Below are 17,075 nucleotides of genomic sequence, written 5' to 3' on the forward strand. Positions count from 1 at the left end.
CATAACTCGAAATACTATTCTACTTCCGGACAATTCAATATAAAATTCCAATGCACGTAAATACATAGGGGCGTAAATACCATTTCGGCGAACCGTCACGAGCACGAAAAGTCATAGCATCGAACCGTCATAGCATCTAAAAAAATTTATAAGTTTATATAAAAGTAATAAGTATATAATAGTTAAGAAACAAATTTCGGCTATATATTTGCAAATCCGGGGGGTGGGGGTAAAGCATATCATATATTAAATACGTAACCTAACCTAACCTAGGTGCCTTTTCACCCCTAACCCCAAAAAACTAAACCGTCGATGTTATGACGGTTCGAGAATCTGACGAATTTTTGTGTCGATATTAGGAAGGATATAGGACCGCTCCAGACAGATGGACGTTATGACGCCTTCCCAATACATAGGTCTACATATAGTACACACTCAACACAGCACACGTTAATAAACCAATAATGATCCAATAGAGTATAAGCAATAATAGATGTAGAATATATCTAGAATCAAGGGCATATCCAGGATTTTTGTTTGAGTATGAGGAGGAGGGGTTACAAAAAACTTTAAAAAATGCATCCAAAATTATGCTTATATGCATTTTGTTACGTTTTTACGAGTCGGACAACCATTTTTTTGAGGGAAGAGGGTTCAAACCTTGACCCCCCCCCCCAGTGGATATAACCTTGTGTAGAATAACATAATATATATACATACACATATTTGAGAATATGCTAAACCGTAATAAAGTTCCAAGAAACAATAAAGAAAAGAATGAAAGTTTGTCACACTTTGGAAGTGAAGAAGATTTATTTTGGGAGGAGGAATTAGAGACAGTGCTAAAAGGATAAAAAAATAATTGAGCCCCAAATAATTTCTGAGACCACACTGGCTAATCATGATAAAACATAAAATCGCGAAGAAAACGAGGACAATTAACATCCAGTGAAAAAATTGAAAGATTATGCAAATATTTAGGTCAAGACCTCCGCTTGACCGTCCTCAGTGCAGAATAAAACTAATAATAAAAAAAACAACAAACAAACCTTAAAATAAAAACACAAAACTAAAATTGGACGACCCTTTCTCAGTAACGGTGAAAGTTACGCTTCGCTTTCACCGTTACTGAGAAAGGGTTGTCTAATTTTAGTTTTTTGCTTTTATTCTAAGGTTTGGTTTTTTTATTTTTTTTTATATTTATTCTGCACTGAGGACGGTCAAGCGGAGGTCTCAACCGAAATATTTGCATAATCTTTCAATTTTTTCACTGGCTGTTAATTGTCCTCGTTTTCTTCGCGATTTTATGTTTTATCAATTGAGCCCTTGGGTCTGATAATGTGGTAAATGAGTTTTTTTTTAATGTGGTGGTTGTGAAGTTAGAGATAAATTAATATGATTTTTGAAAAGGGGGACATTAGGAAAATAAACCCCTCCATAAGACAGGACGGATCTAAGGGAAACTGGAACTTCTTGGGAAGGTGTAGAGGGAGGCTTTGAATAAAATGGGATAGAGCCACGTGGGTAGCTGTGTTGGCTTCAGGCTACTTGGTGCTGCAGTGAACTGTTACTAGTAGTATATATGTTATATAAGTAATGTTATACTACTCGAAGTGCGTTACGGATTAACGGATTTAAAACCACGAACGTCCATATTAACTTTAAGTTGACGTTTTAACTTTATTTAGCGATAATGACATATTGATAACCAATCTACTGCGCAGTCCATTGACTAGCACTGTCCAGTTCAAAATTCTACGTATTTCAAACCTGTTTTGACACACCCCCAAATAAAGTTAGTTTTAGTTGCCAAATATCCAAAAATAAACATAACTCCTATGTATCAAATAAAACTTGCTGAACGATAGCTATAAATAAAAAAAACTTTTTTCGGTACTTGTATGATATTAAATAAAAAAAAAAAACAAGTTTTTTTTTTAACTGAGAGTAAGGAATGACGTTAAAACTTAAAACGAACAGAAATTATTCCGTATATGAAAGGGGCTGTCCCCTAATCAACGCCATGCTCTTTACGCTAAAGTTTTTACTGTTTAAAAACATAGAGTTGTGAGAAAGTCAAACTTTAGCGTAAAGAGCGAGGCATTGAGGAGGGGACAGCCCCTTTCATATACGGAATAATTTATTTTCGTTTTAAGTTTTAACGTCGTTCCTTACTTTCAGTTAAAAAAACTTGTTTTTATTAATTTAATTTTTGAAAGTTTTTGAATTAATGCAGGTTTGGATGTTGGCTCACCGTACATGAATAATTAAAACAAAATTTGCATATTAATTTTACATTTATGTTTCAAACAATAGGCTATACGAAAAATGTGGTCCAATACCGCTCTCTAGGGCTATAATGAAAGAAAGGTTGAGGTGGTTAGGGCCCGTTGTGCGGACGAAGGATGACAGATTGCCGAAGATTGTTCTTTTCGGCCAACCGTCTAGGGCTAAACGGAAAGCAGGTCGTCCCCGTCTGGGGTGGGAGGACGTCATAAAGAAAGATTTAATGGAAATGGGAACTTCGTGGGCGGGTGTAAAAAGGGAAGCTTTGAATAGATTGGGGTGGTGGAGGAGCGTGCGTAGCTGTGTTGGCCTCAGGCGGCTTGGTGCTGCGGTGAGTTGTTAGTAGTAGTAGTAGTAGTTATTAGTAATAAATATATGTAACTTACGAATTAACTTACGTAACGAACTTCTATATTCATATATTTTTAATACGTATATTAGGGGGTTCACCTCCTAGTCAATACCTTGCTCTTTAACCGAAAGTTCGAATTTTGTTCCAATTCTTTAAAAATGACCGCTTACTCACGAAGGCCGTTAATTAGAATAAATAGCTCTTATGAAAATACTAAAAAAAAAATTGGATAAAAGAGCGGGGTATTGACTAGGGGGTGAACCCAATCATATATGTAATATTTTCTGTTCGTTTTAAGTTTTGATGTTGCTGCTGTTGCAGTTGAAAACCTTGTTTTTTTATATTTAATTTCTGATCTTTTTCTAAATAATGCTGGAAAATCCCCAAATTTGTTTCTAAGCTATTATGTATTCATCCTATTTTATTTTATTTCATTAGCATTAACAAAACTTGACTTCTTTTGCAGTATATAAAAGATTACATGTAAATGCACCAGTACCCAAATTAGCTTATCAAAAGTGTTGCCACAGATCTTTGGTGCAAGAGTTCCAGTACCATTTTTGTATAAAAAAACGAATAAATTTCACGCCATAATGATTACCGAATTTTGTTTCTTAAAAAAAAAAAAAAAAAAAAAATTGTTTTTCGAATATTTGTTGGTACAAAATGGTTGAAAGCTTGTAACTTTTGTATAATAAAGTAAGGTTTTGTTTCAAAACCGGCTCTCACATACAAAACTGCCAAAAACATTACATGTGAATCCGTTGATTTTTGAATTAAAATCAAGTTGCCGTCAAGCCGTTGGCCAATTGGAGACAAAGCCAAGACAGGTAGTCTGAGTGAGGGGCAAATTTGGCATAAGCCTTTTCCAGGGTTGTAGAAGAAATGATGCCATTCTCACTTGTTAGATTTTGTCTATCATCCATCCATCCATCCTAGGGTAGAACTAAGGTAGATAGCCATAGAACTAAGGGATGATCAAGATTTTTGGTTTCCTATATAAAATAGGCAACACAACTACACAAGGCAAAACAAGTGTTGTCTTATTAAAGAGCCGTGTTCCTCGCAATAGTTAAAAAGGTTAAAATAGTTAAGAAACATGAAGTCCAACCACTAAAACAGTTGGGGTACTCGGATGACCAAGAACAGGCACAAGATATCAGATGATCATTTTCGTCAATTGTTTTTTCGGTACCCAGTTAAGTCCCCAACAAACTCAAATCGAGCAAGACTCAGGTGAGAGAGAAAAGAAAGTACATCATGGATACATTATACGTTTAAAAGATTTGGGTAAAACGCTCAATAAATTAGCGTCGAAAGTAAAACGTATGGTATGATATGACATAGTTATAAAACAGAATTTATAGAGGGGGGAGGAGGTCAATACAAATATATGTTAAGAACTACAAACATGTACAAAAGCAGTCACAAAATAAGGTTTTATAGTGTCAATAAGCTATATTGAAGTTGAAAAAAGAATTGAAGTTGAAAATCAGCTGATGTAACAGTCATCCAAACAGCTTAAAGCATCTTCTTTTCTTATAAGTATTTAAAAGGTGAACCTGTCAGCCAGGTCTTTGGACCGACTGATTCGGTTCAAAAACGAAAATGAATCAGCACATCTGCTCCTACCTTGAAAAAGTTCTAATGCAAGATAAGATTTATTCATGGTAAAATACAACGATCAACGATACACTTCTTAAGGCTCTGTGGCTAGTAAAGACACATCAAACATTGAGTTAAACTTGGCCTTTAAACATTGAAGATTCGTTTATAAGAATTATTCATAATTAAAAGCACATACAATAACTTTAATTTTTTGAATATATTGAAAAAAGACAAATCAAGAAATATATCACTGAATAACAAAATCAACGGTAAATTACTCACTAAAATAACAAATACTTCAACATATTCTCCCCGTAAGGCTCAACACAGTCCGAAAGTGCTAAAAGCAAAATAGAAAAAAAAAATTAGAAAAAAGTCCTAACTCGGTCCAAAAACAAGTCAAGTCCTGAATCAGTACAAAAACGAGCTATAACCTGGCTCGGTGCCAAAACAAGCTACGGGTAAGCTGAACTTTCACTCAATAGAGTGAAAACTCAGCGCTAAAACGAACCAGTGCCAGAATGAGTGCACAAACAAGCTAATTTCAACTTGGTGCAAGACGAACTAAATACAAAAATGTGGTACAATATCTGCACAAGAATACTATTTACATCATTATTATCATTACCACAACGCAGAAAGCATTCTCTTGTCGCGCATAAATACAAATGTAAAAGCACGTGGAGTGACTCATTACAATCAAATGCTACTGCAAAAAAACATAAATCAAAACCTTATAAGCTAGAAATGAACCTGGGATTCGCATGTTCATACTGGTAAAAATCACTTCTGGGTAATGGGTGCCTATTTTGTGCAGAACTTTCAGAACATAAATCCTCTGGAACAGGGGCGTAATTTGCTATGGGGCGGGGGAGGAGGGAGCAGCTGCCCCTCCCAGGTCAATTTTCTTTAGTTTTATGGCTAATATTTCAGTTTTCAGTCATTTTCGCTTGATTTGGAAAAATTGGCTCCAATCCCCCCCCCCTTCAGGATTTTGACGGAATTATGCCACTGCTCTGGAATATGGTTCCAGGATTGGAAAACTCTGGAAAAAAAACTGTTCGAATCGATTCTTTTATTCACATTAAGGGGATATTACTTGCAAGGATGTTGCCTTGTAGCTCAGTAATGCAAAAGTCTGAAGAAAATGCTTGGGCCCACATCACTATATATTAAAAACTTATAGAACTGTATTTACTTGTGATTTGGTATCAGGTCTTGCCCACCAGAATGTTCCATCTCTCCTCAACTCAGCTATTTTTGCGTTTAATTTATGCGCCAACACAACCGTAAGTGGCATTGCTTCTTGCGTTTCGTCAGTGGCGTATCCAAACATTATTCCCTAGAACAAGAAATATACACTTAGGAGACTATTCAATGCAGAAGAAAGATGCATTTTTTGCACAATGCACTTTTTTTCAATTAATTACTGTTCATTTTTATAGAGATAGTTTTAACCAAACACAACTGCGAGGGACATAGCTTCTTCCGTTTCATTAGTGGCGCATCCCAACATTATTCCCTAGATCGGTAAATCTAAAGTGAGAAATCTATTTGATGTAGGAAAAGAGCTTAATTTGTGTATTTACTTTTCCAAATACAGCAAAATTATCCAAATAAACTATCGTATCCTTAATTTGAAGAGATATTTCACTCATACTGCACGTTTTCTTCTATATACACAAATGATTTTAATGTTTGTTTTAATTTTGAGTTTATCATATGACGGTTTATCATCTCTGATCGTCTTAGCGTTTAATATAGCTCTTTACTTTTCTTTCGGAAACTTTCTTTTGAAATTAATTACTGTCCCTCTTACTACAACTACTACTAACAACTCACCGCAGAACCAAGCCGCCTGAGGCCAACACAGCTACGCACGCTCCTCCTCCACCCCAATCTATTCAAAGCCTCCCCTTTTACACCCGCCCACGAAGTTCCCAGTTCCTTTAAGTCTTGCTTTATGGCGTCCTCCCACTCCAGACGAGGGCGACCTGCTTTCCGTTTAGCCCTAGATGGTTGGCCGAAAAGAACAATCTTCGGCAATCTGTCATCCTTCATCCGCACAACATGCCGTCGCCACCTCAACCTTTCTTTCATTCTAGCCCTAGAGAGCGGTATTGAACCACATTTTTCGTATAGCCTATTTAAGATAGTATTACAATACAAATGTCGGTGGTATAGCTTCTTGCGTAGCAAATGTGCACATTGTTCCCGAGAAGAACAAATCTACAGTTAGGAAAGTATTCAATGCAAAGATAGGTAAACAAGCCCGAAAGTTAAGACCTAATAGGTCCTGATAAAATGGAGGATATACTGGGTTAAACCCAATGACCTAGGGGAGGTTCTACACATCACAAGGGAATCTTTAAATGCCTTATTTCTGGACTCTGTAGGGAAGGGAAATCAATTAAAAAAGTTACCTCAGCTGAAAGTAAAAAGCCAAATTAAAACTCAAAAGGAACAGATTTATTTGTATCTGCCACCTCCTCAATCTCCTTGTCATTAGGCTAAAATTTTTTAAGTGCTTTAAATAAGCTTTTTATTCCAAGTCAATTACCTTTGTGTTTCAGCAATCGTTCTCAAAGAATTCAAACATAAAATAAACTTTAGCGTAAAGAGCGAGGAATTAAGGAGGGAACAACCCCCTCATATTAGGAATAATTTCTGTTCATTTTAAGTTTAATGTTGCTTTTTAATTTCAATTGAAGAAACTTGTTTTTTTTTCACTTAATATCTGACCCGTTTCCAAATCAGGCCGGGAAAACCCTCCTCCGTGGAAAATTACACTCGACTTTATGAAGGGGGTTTTCCCCGTCTTCAAAAGTTAAGCAAGTTTTCCCAAGTTCGTACCATTTTTTTCATAATTAGTTAGATCATACTACTGGAACTATGGATTTTATTTTGGGGGAAGAGGGGACTTAAGGAAATATCTGCGCATTTCAGTTGATATTTGTTATCTTGTTTTGGTTATATTTTCGTCTCCCGTATATGCAGGAGAATCATTTAATAAGATTATTGATTTTATAATAAAATAAGGAACTCGCTAACAACATTGAGAGAACCTTTTGAGAGGACTGGAATAATATTAAACATTTTAATAAAATAGATACTCGTCATTGAATAAACATAATACAATAAAATAATGATAAAAATAAATAATCCTAATACAAAAAGAAGAAAAGCAGACAAATAAAACATCATAAGATGTAACATTTTATGCAACCCAGAAAGCTTTTGCAAACCAGTAAAGCCCTATTTGGGCATTGAGACAATTAGGCCAGCGCAGGGGCATCGATTAGGGGACGACATAACCCTACAATTTCGGCCCCCAGGCTTGTGAAAAAAAAAACTTTTATTTGGTATTGAAAAAATTGCCCACCAAGGTGTGTAAAAAAATAACTTTTTTGCATTTTTATTAAATAAAAGTGAAAAATCTTGCCCCTTCCCCTTTTCTTTTCTGTTGAAACCCGTGGGACTGTTCAATCCCAAATCAGAGGTCTTCTCCCTCAATGATTCTTTCGTACCTGATCACATTTTCGACGTAACACATTGAATTAGATATTGTTTTCTTAGACCACACTGCCTTTCTATGTCGAACAAATAAACTTTCAAATGAGGATAAATCCATTTATTTCGACAGTGAACAAAAAGTACAAAAGTCCAGATATTTTGACCACATATCCAGCGAACGTCTAGTAGAAATACTGTATTTCTACTGAAGACGGTCACTGGATATGTGATCGAAATATTTGGACTTTTGTACCTACTCTTCACTGTCTAAATAAATGGATTTATCCCCATTGGAAGGCTTATTTGTACCTGATCACAGTTGGTTATTTGTTTAAGAACAGAGCGAAAGGCAGATTTAACACGGCCCCGAAAAATGTTAAAAATTAATTAGGCCATTTGCTTCTCCGCCTTTTTCATGAAAAGCTGGTCAATTGACGTCAAAACCTATGTCCAATTAATGCGAGCTTTGAGGGGATAGGACCAGCAGTGCCTCACTAGGTAAGACTGATTGGTTAACCATGTTGACATCACTTCGCCGACTTTGCCAGAAACAAAAGACAGGACCAAGGTTGCCACCCCTAGTGATTTATCACTATTTCTATTGATTTTTTATATTACCTAAAGAAAAAAAAATCACTATGTCAGCTTATAAATCATTAGATTACAGAAGAAATCACTAAAACAGCCGAAGATCACTAAAATATAGTGATTTTTTCACCGGGTGGCAACTCTGGACAAGACAACAAATACGATTTCGTCACAGTTATACCTAAAGATGACACCGACAGTTTCACACTTCAAAAACAATAACCAACAACTGTTTACTAAGCTGTTCTCTAAGAGAGGATCATCAGGTCAATGTATGTTCAATCGGACTCTGATCAGCCTATTCTACATTACCCCACTGATCTTTTCTTTGAGAAAAGTTTTTCAAACATGTAAAGATATAAGAAGTATGAAAATATCAGGCTCGACGTTCAAGCCTGAGAGCGATGAATTGGTCTGAAAAAGTTGAGCTTTGTTTATATCTGAATTTTTCAAGCAAAGGTGACCAAATGACGTCTAAATGGGTAGGGTAACCAATCAGGACCCGATTTTTCGGTAGGGTTTAGGTCTCAACCCATCAAGGCATGCATTGTATACTTATCCGTACTTGGTCAACTTTACCTGAAAACTCCAAATGAAGATGCGACTTAAGCTTCGTAATATAGGCTTGAGGTTGATGACCCACAGCTATTTTTCACAATTTACTTAACCGGTTGAAAGATAGTCGTGATGACTTGCAACATAAGAAACTGAATCTACCAGTTTCTACTCCTTTCAGAACAGTTTTTCTATCAACCAAAAAAGAAGTACCCAAAAAAAGAGATAATAGGCAAGTGTCGAGACGTACGCTGTGACCCCGTTCAAAATAGAAATCCTTGTGTGTGTAAATGTATTCACAGGTGGATCACAGCCTTTATACAAGGATTGAAAAACTTTCTCCATGGAGGGGGTGGGCTGCATTTTTTTATATTTCCTCTTGAACCCCTCCCCTCAGTGGGCAAATACGCATATAAAATACTTCCAAATATTTATTGGGGACAACACCCATGTTCCTGCGAAATGTGTCTCCTTCGAATCCTCTGTAGACCTACGGAATACTCGAATCGAAGGGAGAGATAGTCACGGGTCCAAATCTTATGAACAATACCTGCATAAGAGAAAGGGGATCAATCCAAACAATCCAAAATGCTTGAATTGTCTACTCCACACAATCGCCGTCTGCGGGTACATTCTCAGATAGTTCAGTCTTTTTTATGTTAATATTTTACTTTTTATGATTAAAGAGGGATAGCTCAATACCACTTTACACCCCCCTCCAAAAATGTAAAAATAAATATATTTAATCATTTAATTACCAAAATTATATCTAAAACCTTGTGACATTTCCATTAGCCGAAGATACCTACCTTACTCATAAGATCCTCAACACGGTAAAAGATTTTAAGGAATCGCGGCAAAATTAAATCAAACCCCGTCACTGACAGGGAACCAAAATTATATCTAAACCCTTGTGACATTTCCATTAGCTGAAGATCCATACCTTACTCATAAGGTCCTCAACAAAATCATTGAAAATCAAGTATTTTGCAGTAGGCATCAAGGCATGGCTAATTGTAGAAAGAAAAAGCCAAGACAGATAGTTCAAGTAATTGAGAGGAAAATGTTTAACGTTTTATTTATTAAATGAGTGGGCAAATGAAATACGACCTTTAAAACTAATTTTTTCTTTTACTTTTAATGGTTGTATTTAAAAGTAATTTTCTCTTTATATTTTCATTTGTGTCATGTTGAAGATGGCCCAAAGACATAAGGTCGAAACATTCGTTTAAAGTTTGGAATTCCACTCTCTTACGAGAAAAATTCCCTCTTGTTCTAATTGTTTATAAGAACTAATAAACATTTTATTTATTAAATGGAGTCGACCCAGCTTTAAATGGGTACCTGGAGAAATTTGGGGAAGGTAAACAGGAAGGGTGTGCAAAAGCACAGGATGGTTGGTTCCCAACCCCCCATTACACTTCCTGGCTGAAGGGCCACGAAACGGAGATCAGCACCGACGGTAGGGACTGTATAATCCGATGCCGTATTCTTTAGCTTTACCTTTTATTAAATGGAGTGGGTAAATGAGAGGTTACTGAGCTCTTTCATTACCTGGTCCCCTGCTCCGACATTGTCTTCATCTTTTTCTAAGTGGACACCACTAGCAATTTCTGGTGATTGCTGTTCAATAGCAACTAATACGCTGCAGGTTTTGTAGTCAAATCCTTTGGCCGAATCGTCGAAACCAATTTGTTTAACTGTCTCGCGGACGATCTTCTGGTAATCGACAACTGCGTTGGATGTAATTTCGCCGCATAGCATTACCATGCCTGTTTTAGTCACGGTTTCTGTAAGACAAGGACTGAAGTTAAAATAGAAGCTCCAAGATCAAAGTGGCAAAACAAACAAAAAAGCAAAAATAAAACGAACAAAATGTTTCAATGATCTTAATAGAAAAACTACAAGTATTTTGGAAAGACCCCCACTAAGCCGCCTTCAAAGCAAGGAAGAATATCTGGTTCATCAAAAATTGGAATCAATTTATTATTCAATTCAATTCAAGTTATTAAATACTACAATAAATACATAATACACTTCAGCGCTAGAGGTCCCAAGAACCATAGATTGTAGAGGACCTCTTATCAATCACAAAATCCACACTAAACAAATCAGGGAAGTAAAAAAAAATACAACAATATCTCAAAAATATAAACACAATGCGAGAAAAATCAACCAACAAAAAACAAACAACTGCTACAAAATAACCTTTGACTTAATTTTATCCGAACTGAAAATGTCCTGTAATTTATTAAAATTCCAAACCATTAATAATATTATTAAACAACGGGGTTCAAATCTCATTCAACATAATAATAGAGGAGAAAAGAAAAAAAAACTATATAAAGTAAAGCGGAAAAAATAGATAAAGCAAAATGAATAAAGAAATAAAGAAAAAAACGAAATTACTTCAAGCCTTAGAGAATATTTTTCTGCAAAGGGAAGAAGAGTTTTTGATAAGAGAAAGTTCACTGGGAATAGAGTTCCTAAGAGCAATTGCTCTACAAATTGGTGACCTCTGAGCTGCTGAGGATACTCTTTTAGGCAGCCGAATTTGGTGAACAGAGCTCCGAAGCAAAGTCTGGCACTTACGTGTTGATGCTAGATCTAAGTAGTATTTGGTATTTAGAGGAAGCAAGAAATTGAATCCTTCATGAGCTAGTTTTAGGTTCTTATTGTTGATAACCACATCCAAGGTATCTAGACCTGTATGACTGTAATGATGAATTGTAGGAGAGACTCGGCGAAGGCGAAAATTTGCCTTCACCGCTCTATTCTGTGCTGTTCGGAGTTGCCCAAGGGAAGAATAGTTAGTATTGCCCCATACAGTGCAGCAATAAGAAAGATAAGGAAGGACAAATGCATAGTAAAGAGAAAGCATTACATCGGGAGGAAGAAACTGATTGGCACGATGAAGCATAGACACTTGACGAGAAATTATAGAATGTGTATAGGAAATAGGAGTTTTGAAAGAAAGAAAACAATCAACGTGCACACCAAGAAGTTTAACATAAGAGCACTGGGGAATTATATCAGTACCATAAAAAACAAAGATTGTTGGGGAAGGTTCAGACATGTGATATGGGGTTTGAAAATAAATAATGCTACTCTTAGAGCTATTCAACAGCATCCCGTTCTGCTCACACCAATCACGCACATGGTTGAGCAGAAGCTGAGCCTTAGCAACAACAGAGGGCAGATCATTGGAAACCACAAAAAATTACTATCGTCTGCAAACAAAACAGTGTGGGTATCAAGGTTGGGAGATGGAGGAAGGTCATTAATATAAATGAGAAAGAGGAGTGGTCCCAAAACTGAGCCTTGAGGTACCCCTTTGGAAACCGAAGCTAGATCAGAATATTTCCCGTCATAACACACAAACTGAGATCTATTAGACAGGTAAGATTTAAACCATTCAAAGGCAATTCCCCGAACTCCAAGTAGAGACAGTTTTCCCAGTATGACAAAATGATCTACCATGTCGAAAGCTTAATCTGCAGTAAATTTTCAAATTTAATAGAAAATATTTGAAACATCATCAATACAAATTTGTAAGAGATCGTAACTCCCAGCCAACCACTAATCTTTAGCTCTAGAGACACTCACACTACATTATACAGCGAGTACCTCAAGCCTAAAAGTAAGTGAGTATTTCTCACTATACATACAGTCACCAGGTTTTATTAAATGGTGACAAATTTTATGCCACTCACGTTCAAATTGATTTGGTATATTCAAAGAAATTCAGCTAAAAAAAAATAAATTAGAAACATTTTGAAAGAACGACTAAATAATAAATAAAAAAGGTGCCTGGCCCAAATTAGCCAAATGCTGGACATTTTTACAAGTGGCACAATTGTTTAAACAGGAAAATCCAGACGTCCACGGTTTCTGAATGGTAATAGTTGGGCGCACCGTATGTTATGATCACCATTTCATCTGTACAAGTACCATGCGTACTCCCCAAGTCGTGATTTTGAATACAGCCAAGCCGCCAAACTCGTTTCTATTGAAATTGTATCCAGATTGCAGCGGTAGTTAGCAACCTAGTAAGAGACGATCACGCCCCATAGTAAAAAATGACACAGGTCATAGCTCCTAAAACCAGAATCAGATCGAAAAACGAAGAACACCATTAGAACCGCCTTGTCCGAAACGCTTATATAGGAAACTTATAGTCACTGGGCTTGAGCAACAAGGGAAACATACTGGCTTGAAAATCAAGAAAAGTGGCTGAAAACCATGATATTCTGCACAGACGGCATCTTTTTTCTTTGCGCTTCTTTTTTCTGCTCAGCTAGCTGGGCACTGGAAAACCATAGAGCTGCATAATGGCTCATTTTAAAGGAAAGTGCTAGATCTAGCGCCTTTTGTAATTAAAAATAAATATAGTTTTAAAATAGAATCAATTTTTACGAAAACTGCATTTTCTTGTATTTAATATAAGACACAAATATGACAACTATATAAATAAAACTGAATGTATGTTTGCGTGTGCTGCATGTACTACCTTACTATTCATCTGGTTGCTAAGAAACTTTAAGAAGTTGTTGACTACAGTCATGCGAATGTTTTAGGCATAAATCCCGCCCCCCCTCCCGCCACGCACTCTTAATACCTTTCAGGCTGACTGATATTCGAGACATGTGAACATAAAAACTTGACAGTTCATTGCGATCACAGTAATCACATTTCTGGATATTAATTTCCGACAATTTTCGACGAGTTAGTTAAAATACTTTTATGGACTACACCTAACAGGTGAGTTAATTCATATTTCTTTAATTCACATGGGTAGATTAATAGTTCTAACCTAATGTTTTAAATACTTTAAAATTTAAGAATACGATCGTTATGTTACATGTGAGGAAAACTTTTCACCAGGTAAGTAATGAGAGAGGAAAAATTTTCAAATCCTTTTAAACTAAAAATACAATTGTTATTAATACGCGGGGGATAATTTTACACGCAAAGGGAGTCTTTTTTTACATTTGGGATGGCAAATTTTATGAAGGGGGGTAATTTTCCGTAAACATCTTCTTTCGTGATCACAGAAACACGTGACAGGTAAGCTAGTCTAGAATAAAAATGAACGTATGTCTCCGATCTAAAAAAAATTCATTCAAGCTCCCCATGCTGAAAAATTCAACCCCTATGGTACAGATGGTATAAAATTCAGAACCCTTATCTTGAAGGAAGGGCGTATCCAGGGGGAGGGGACTTGACCCCCCCCCCTCCAAAAAAAATGTTTGTCAGATTCGTAAAAATGCGAACGAATATGCATATCAACAAATTATTGTAGCCCCCACCCACGGAAAAATCCCGGATATGGCACTGCCTGGAGGCGACGGATTAAAGCCTGATATTAGTTTTTTTCAAAGAATATGTTCATTTTGGGGAAGAAATTACATCTATGGGGAAAAAGTCGACATTACACCATTTTACACATAGAGAGGGATAAAAATTAGGTTAAAGGGAGAGAGAGAATACTTTTTCTTGGTAAATAAATATTTCCAGAGTTACAGTTTTGGGAAGTCTGCCCAATTTTATTTCACGGCTGAGACATAGAGTTGAGCTTTCAAGGACACCTTTTTGGGGTGGGGTGGATAGGGTGACTTCCTCGAATGCAACGTTGGAGAGGAGGCAAAGTAATTCTCCTGTGACCCTCACTAGATACTATACGTAAAGATTTTTACACCTATCGTACAACAGGTTTCGCTGCTTTTTTTACTGCGTATTTTGCTTCTTTTTTTTTTACTGCGTAGAAACCAAGTGAACATAAACAAAACCCCGTTTTTGCTCTGACACTCCCGGATTTACTCCTGGACACTCCTGGACTACTTTGTTTACTCCTGGACACTCCTGGACTACCTGGATTTAATGACTACTTTGTTCGCCCCTCTTTTCGCATAAAAACCGATAATTTAGACACAAAAAATAGACATGGAGAGGGGAACATAGAGGGGGATTTAATTACTATTTTCGTATTCCCCCCTGCATTGTTCAGTCTAAAATGTTTTTTTTTCGTTTTAGATCAATCCAGGAGAGATATCACCATATTAGAAACCACTTCTTGATTAGAATAGAGCTGTGGACACAAATAGGAATCATACCTATGAGGGGAGGGAGGAGGGAGGAGGCAACCAGCCAGGTTGAAGCGATTGGGGTGGGGGGATTTATAGTTTTTTATCAGAACTTTATACTCTTTCGTGTTTTCTAGGGGAACAATGAGGCACGTTGCCTCCGTTCACCAAACAAATGGTAAACTACGGAAGACAAAAACTCGAGACAGAAGAAAAACGGAAAACTTACCACATGCGACTTTGGCATTTGGGTCTTGTTTAAGATGGGCATCTAGCACAGCATCACTGATCTGGTCACACATTTTATCTGAAAAATAAATCAAAAATATAACAATGATGGTTAACATAAATTCAATCTAAGCAAGAACGTCTCCAGGATTTTGTTTCGAGGTGGGGGCTACAAAGAAAACTGGGGAGGGGTTCAACCCCCTTGCTGCAGTCTGAATCTAAGGATATATCTGTTCCTTAAAATAGGAAAGTTCGTGGAAGAGCCTGTTCTACTTCCAAGGACGTGCACATAAACTTTTTTCGGGGGAAGGTGTCATTAATAAAATAAAACAAATCATATTTGATAAATTGAATAAGAAGTAACCGGAGGTTCAATATAATTTAGGATTTTGGGGAAAGTCCTCCCTGTGTACATCCCTGCTTAATTCTATTATATTCAATCTGTGAGATTCGAGCTTTTCTCACAGCCGACGGGCGAAATGAAGAATTATTGTTTTTTTAAAAAAAAAGAAAAAAAGGCATTCTGAAACCAAAAATAATAGGATTCACACGCGAATTTCCAACGTATGAAGGTGCTTCTTTGATTATGGCCTATGGCATTTCGCTAGGAATTTCAGGATTGCAAACATGTTGTAACTCATCTATGTTTGGTAAACAGGCTCAAGAGTGCCATTTTTGGACTGATTTCTCAATCAGTGTGAGTCGTTTTTTGTGTTTTTTTTCCGAGAAATTTTTAAGGAACCAGATGGGTCTTTACGAACTACGGGAGAGGGGGTGGATGAGGAGCTTACGGCCCACCCAAAAAAGCAGATTTTCCTATATTTCAGGGTACTTCTAATTCAAGTATGGTATTTTTTATTCTTGCCCCCCCCCCCCCCCAACGGCGGATCAATGGGTCGGGAGGGGGACCCCGGCTCACCCAAGATTTTTGTGGTGCCCTCATTCCTTGTTTTTTTTAGGTTTTTCCGTTTTTTAAAATAAATTTGTCAATTTGGTCAATTATTGGCGCCCTTAATACATTTTGCTCTAGATCGTCCACTGCCCACCCCCCCCCCCCGAAAATAATTCGTAAGTGAATTTCTGGCTCTTTATACTCATGACACTTGGTTTTACTTATTCTTCTATTTTTTTTTTCTAAGTTACAAGCCGATTTAAAGACTAAACCTGGCAAAGTATAAATTAAATTTCATCAAAATTAATTATTTGAGATTTAATATCCCTTTCTCTTACGCAACTAGGGTTGAACATTAAATCCGATCTAATCTTTTTTTTTTACTGATTTCTCGTGTTTCATAAACGCCTTCAGTCTCTCAAAGATTCCAACTACTCCGAAGTATATTGAAATCACAATTCTTTATCGAAAGTTAGAAGATCGAAGCGTTTTTCAAGGGAAAACCAATCTTTACAGGGAAAGCGACACTCATCTATCCTAAAGAATTATAAAAAAAAAACAAATCTTCTGAATAATCGATCCGTCGTGTTTGGATAACCAAGCAGCATTGTCTATAAGCTTATCAGCCAGACACGTACCATGACTTTTTTCAGGAGGAAGGGTTACAAAAGGATTTTTGGGGGGATGGGTTTAGAAATTAGTGTTTTTACGAGTCGGAAAAACATTTCGGGGGGGGGGGGGGGTCCAAACCCTCTAACCTTCCTGGATACGGCCTTTGACTTTAACTTATTTTTGGGGCAGGGGAAGGTTAAATTCGTTGAAGCAGCCGAAAATCTGTGAATAATAGAATACATCCGGACAAATGTGAACACTTTTGGTGGTGGAGCAGGTCCTGAAAACCCCCTACCCTTCTTTTGCATCTTTTTTTCTGCCTTATAGAAGAAATCAAGGAAAAAATTATATTATTTTA

General features: G+C 36.7%; 1 protein-coding gene across 1 annotated transcript in view; it reads right to left on the reverse strand.

Moving 5' to 3' along the window:
* Sam-S (S-adenosylmethionine Synthetase) overlaps positions 1 to 17,075 on the reverse strand; it is a 41,596-nt gene that overhangs the window by 13,466 nt on the left and 11,055 nt on the right. Inside the window, exons 2-4 of the mRNA XM_089099278.1 lie at positions 15,215 to 15,292; positions 10,457 to 10,692; positions 5,445 to 5,588 (exon numbers count right to left, since the gene is read on the reverse strand). Of these exons, the coding sequence (XP_088955404.1) occupies positions 5,445 to 5,588; positions 10,457 to 10,692; positions 15,215 to 15,292 (458 nt within the window). The remainder of the gene's footprint in view (positions 1 to 5,444; positions 5,589 to 10,456; positions 10,693 to 15,214; positions 15,293 to 17,075) is intronic.

Source organism: Artemia sp. Qi Xiang Cuo, chromosome 13, assembly GCF_049724085.1.
Source record: "Artemia sp. Qi Xiang Cuo chromosome 13, ASM4972408v1, whole genome shotgun sequence".
Taxonomy (NCBI): Eukaryota; Metazoa; Arthropoda; class Branchiopoda; order Anostraca; family Artemiidae; genus Artemia; species Artemia sp. Qi Xiang Cuo.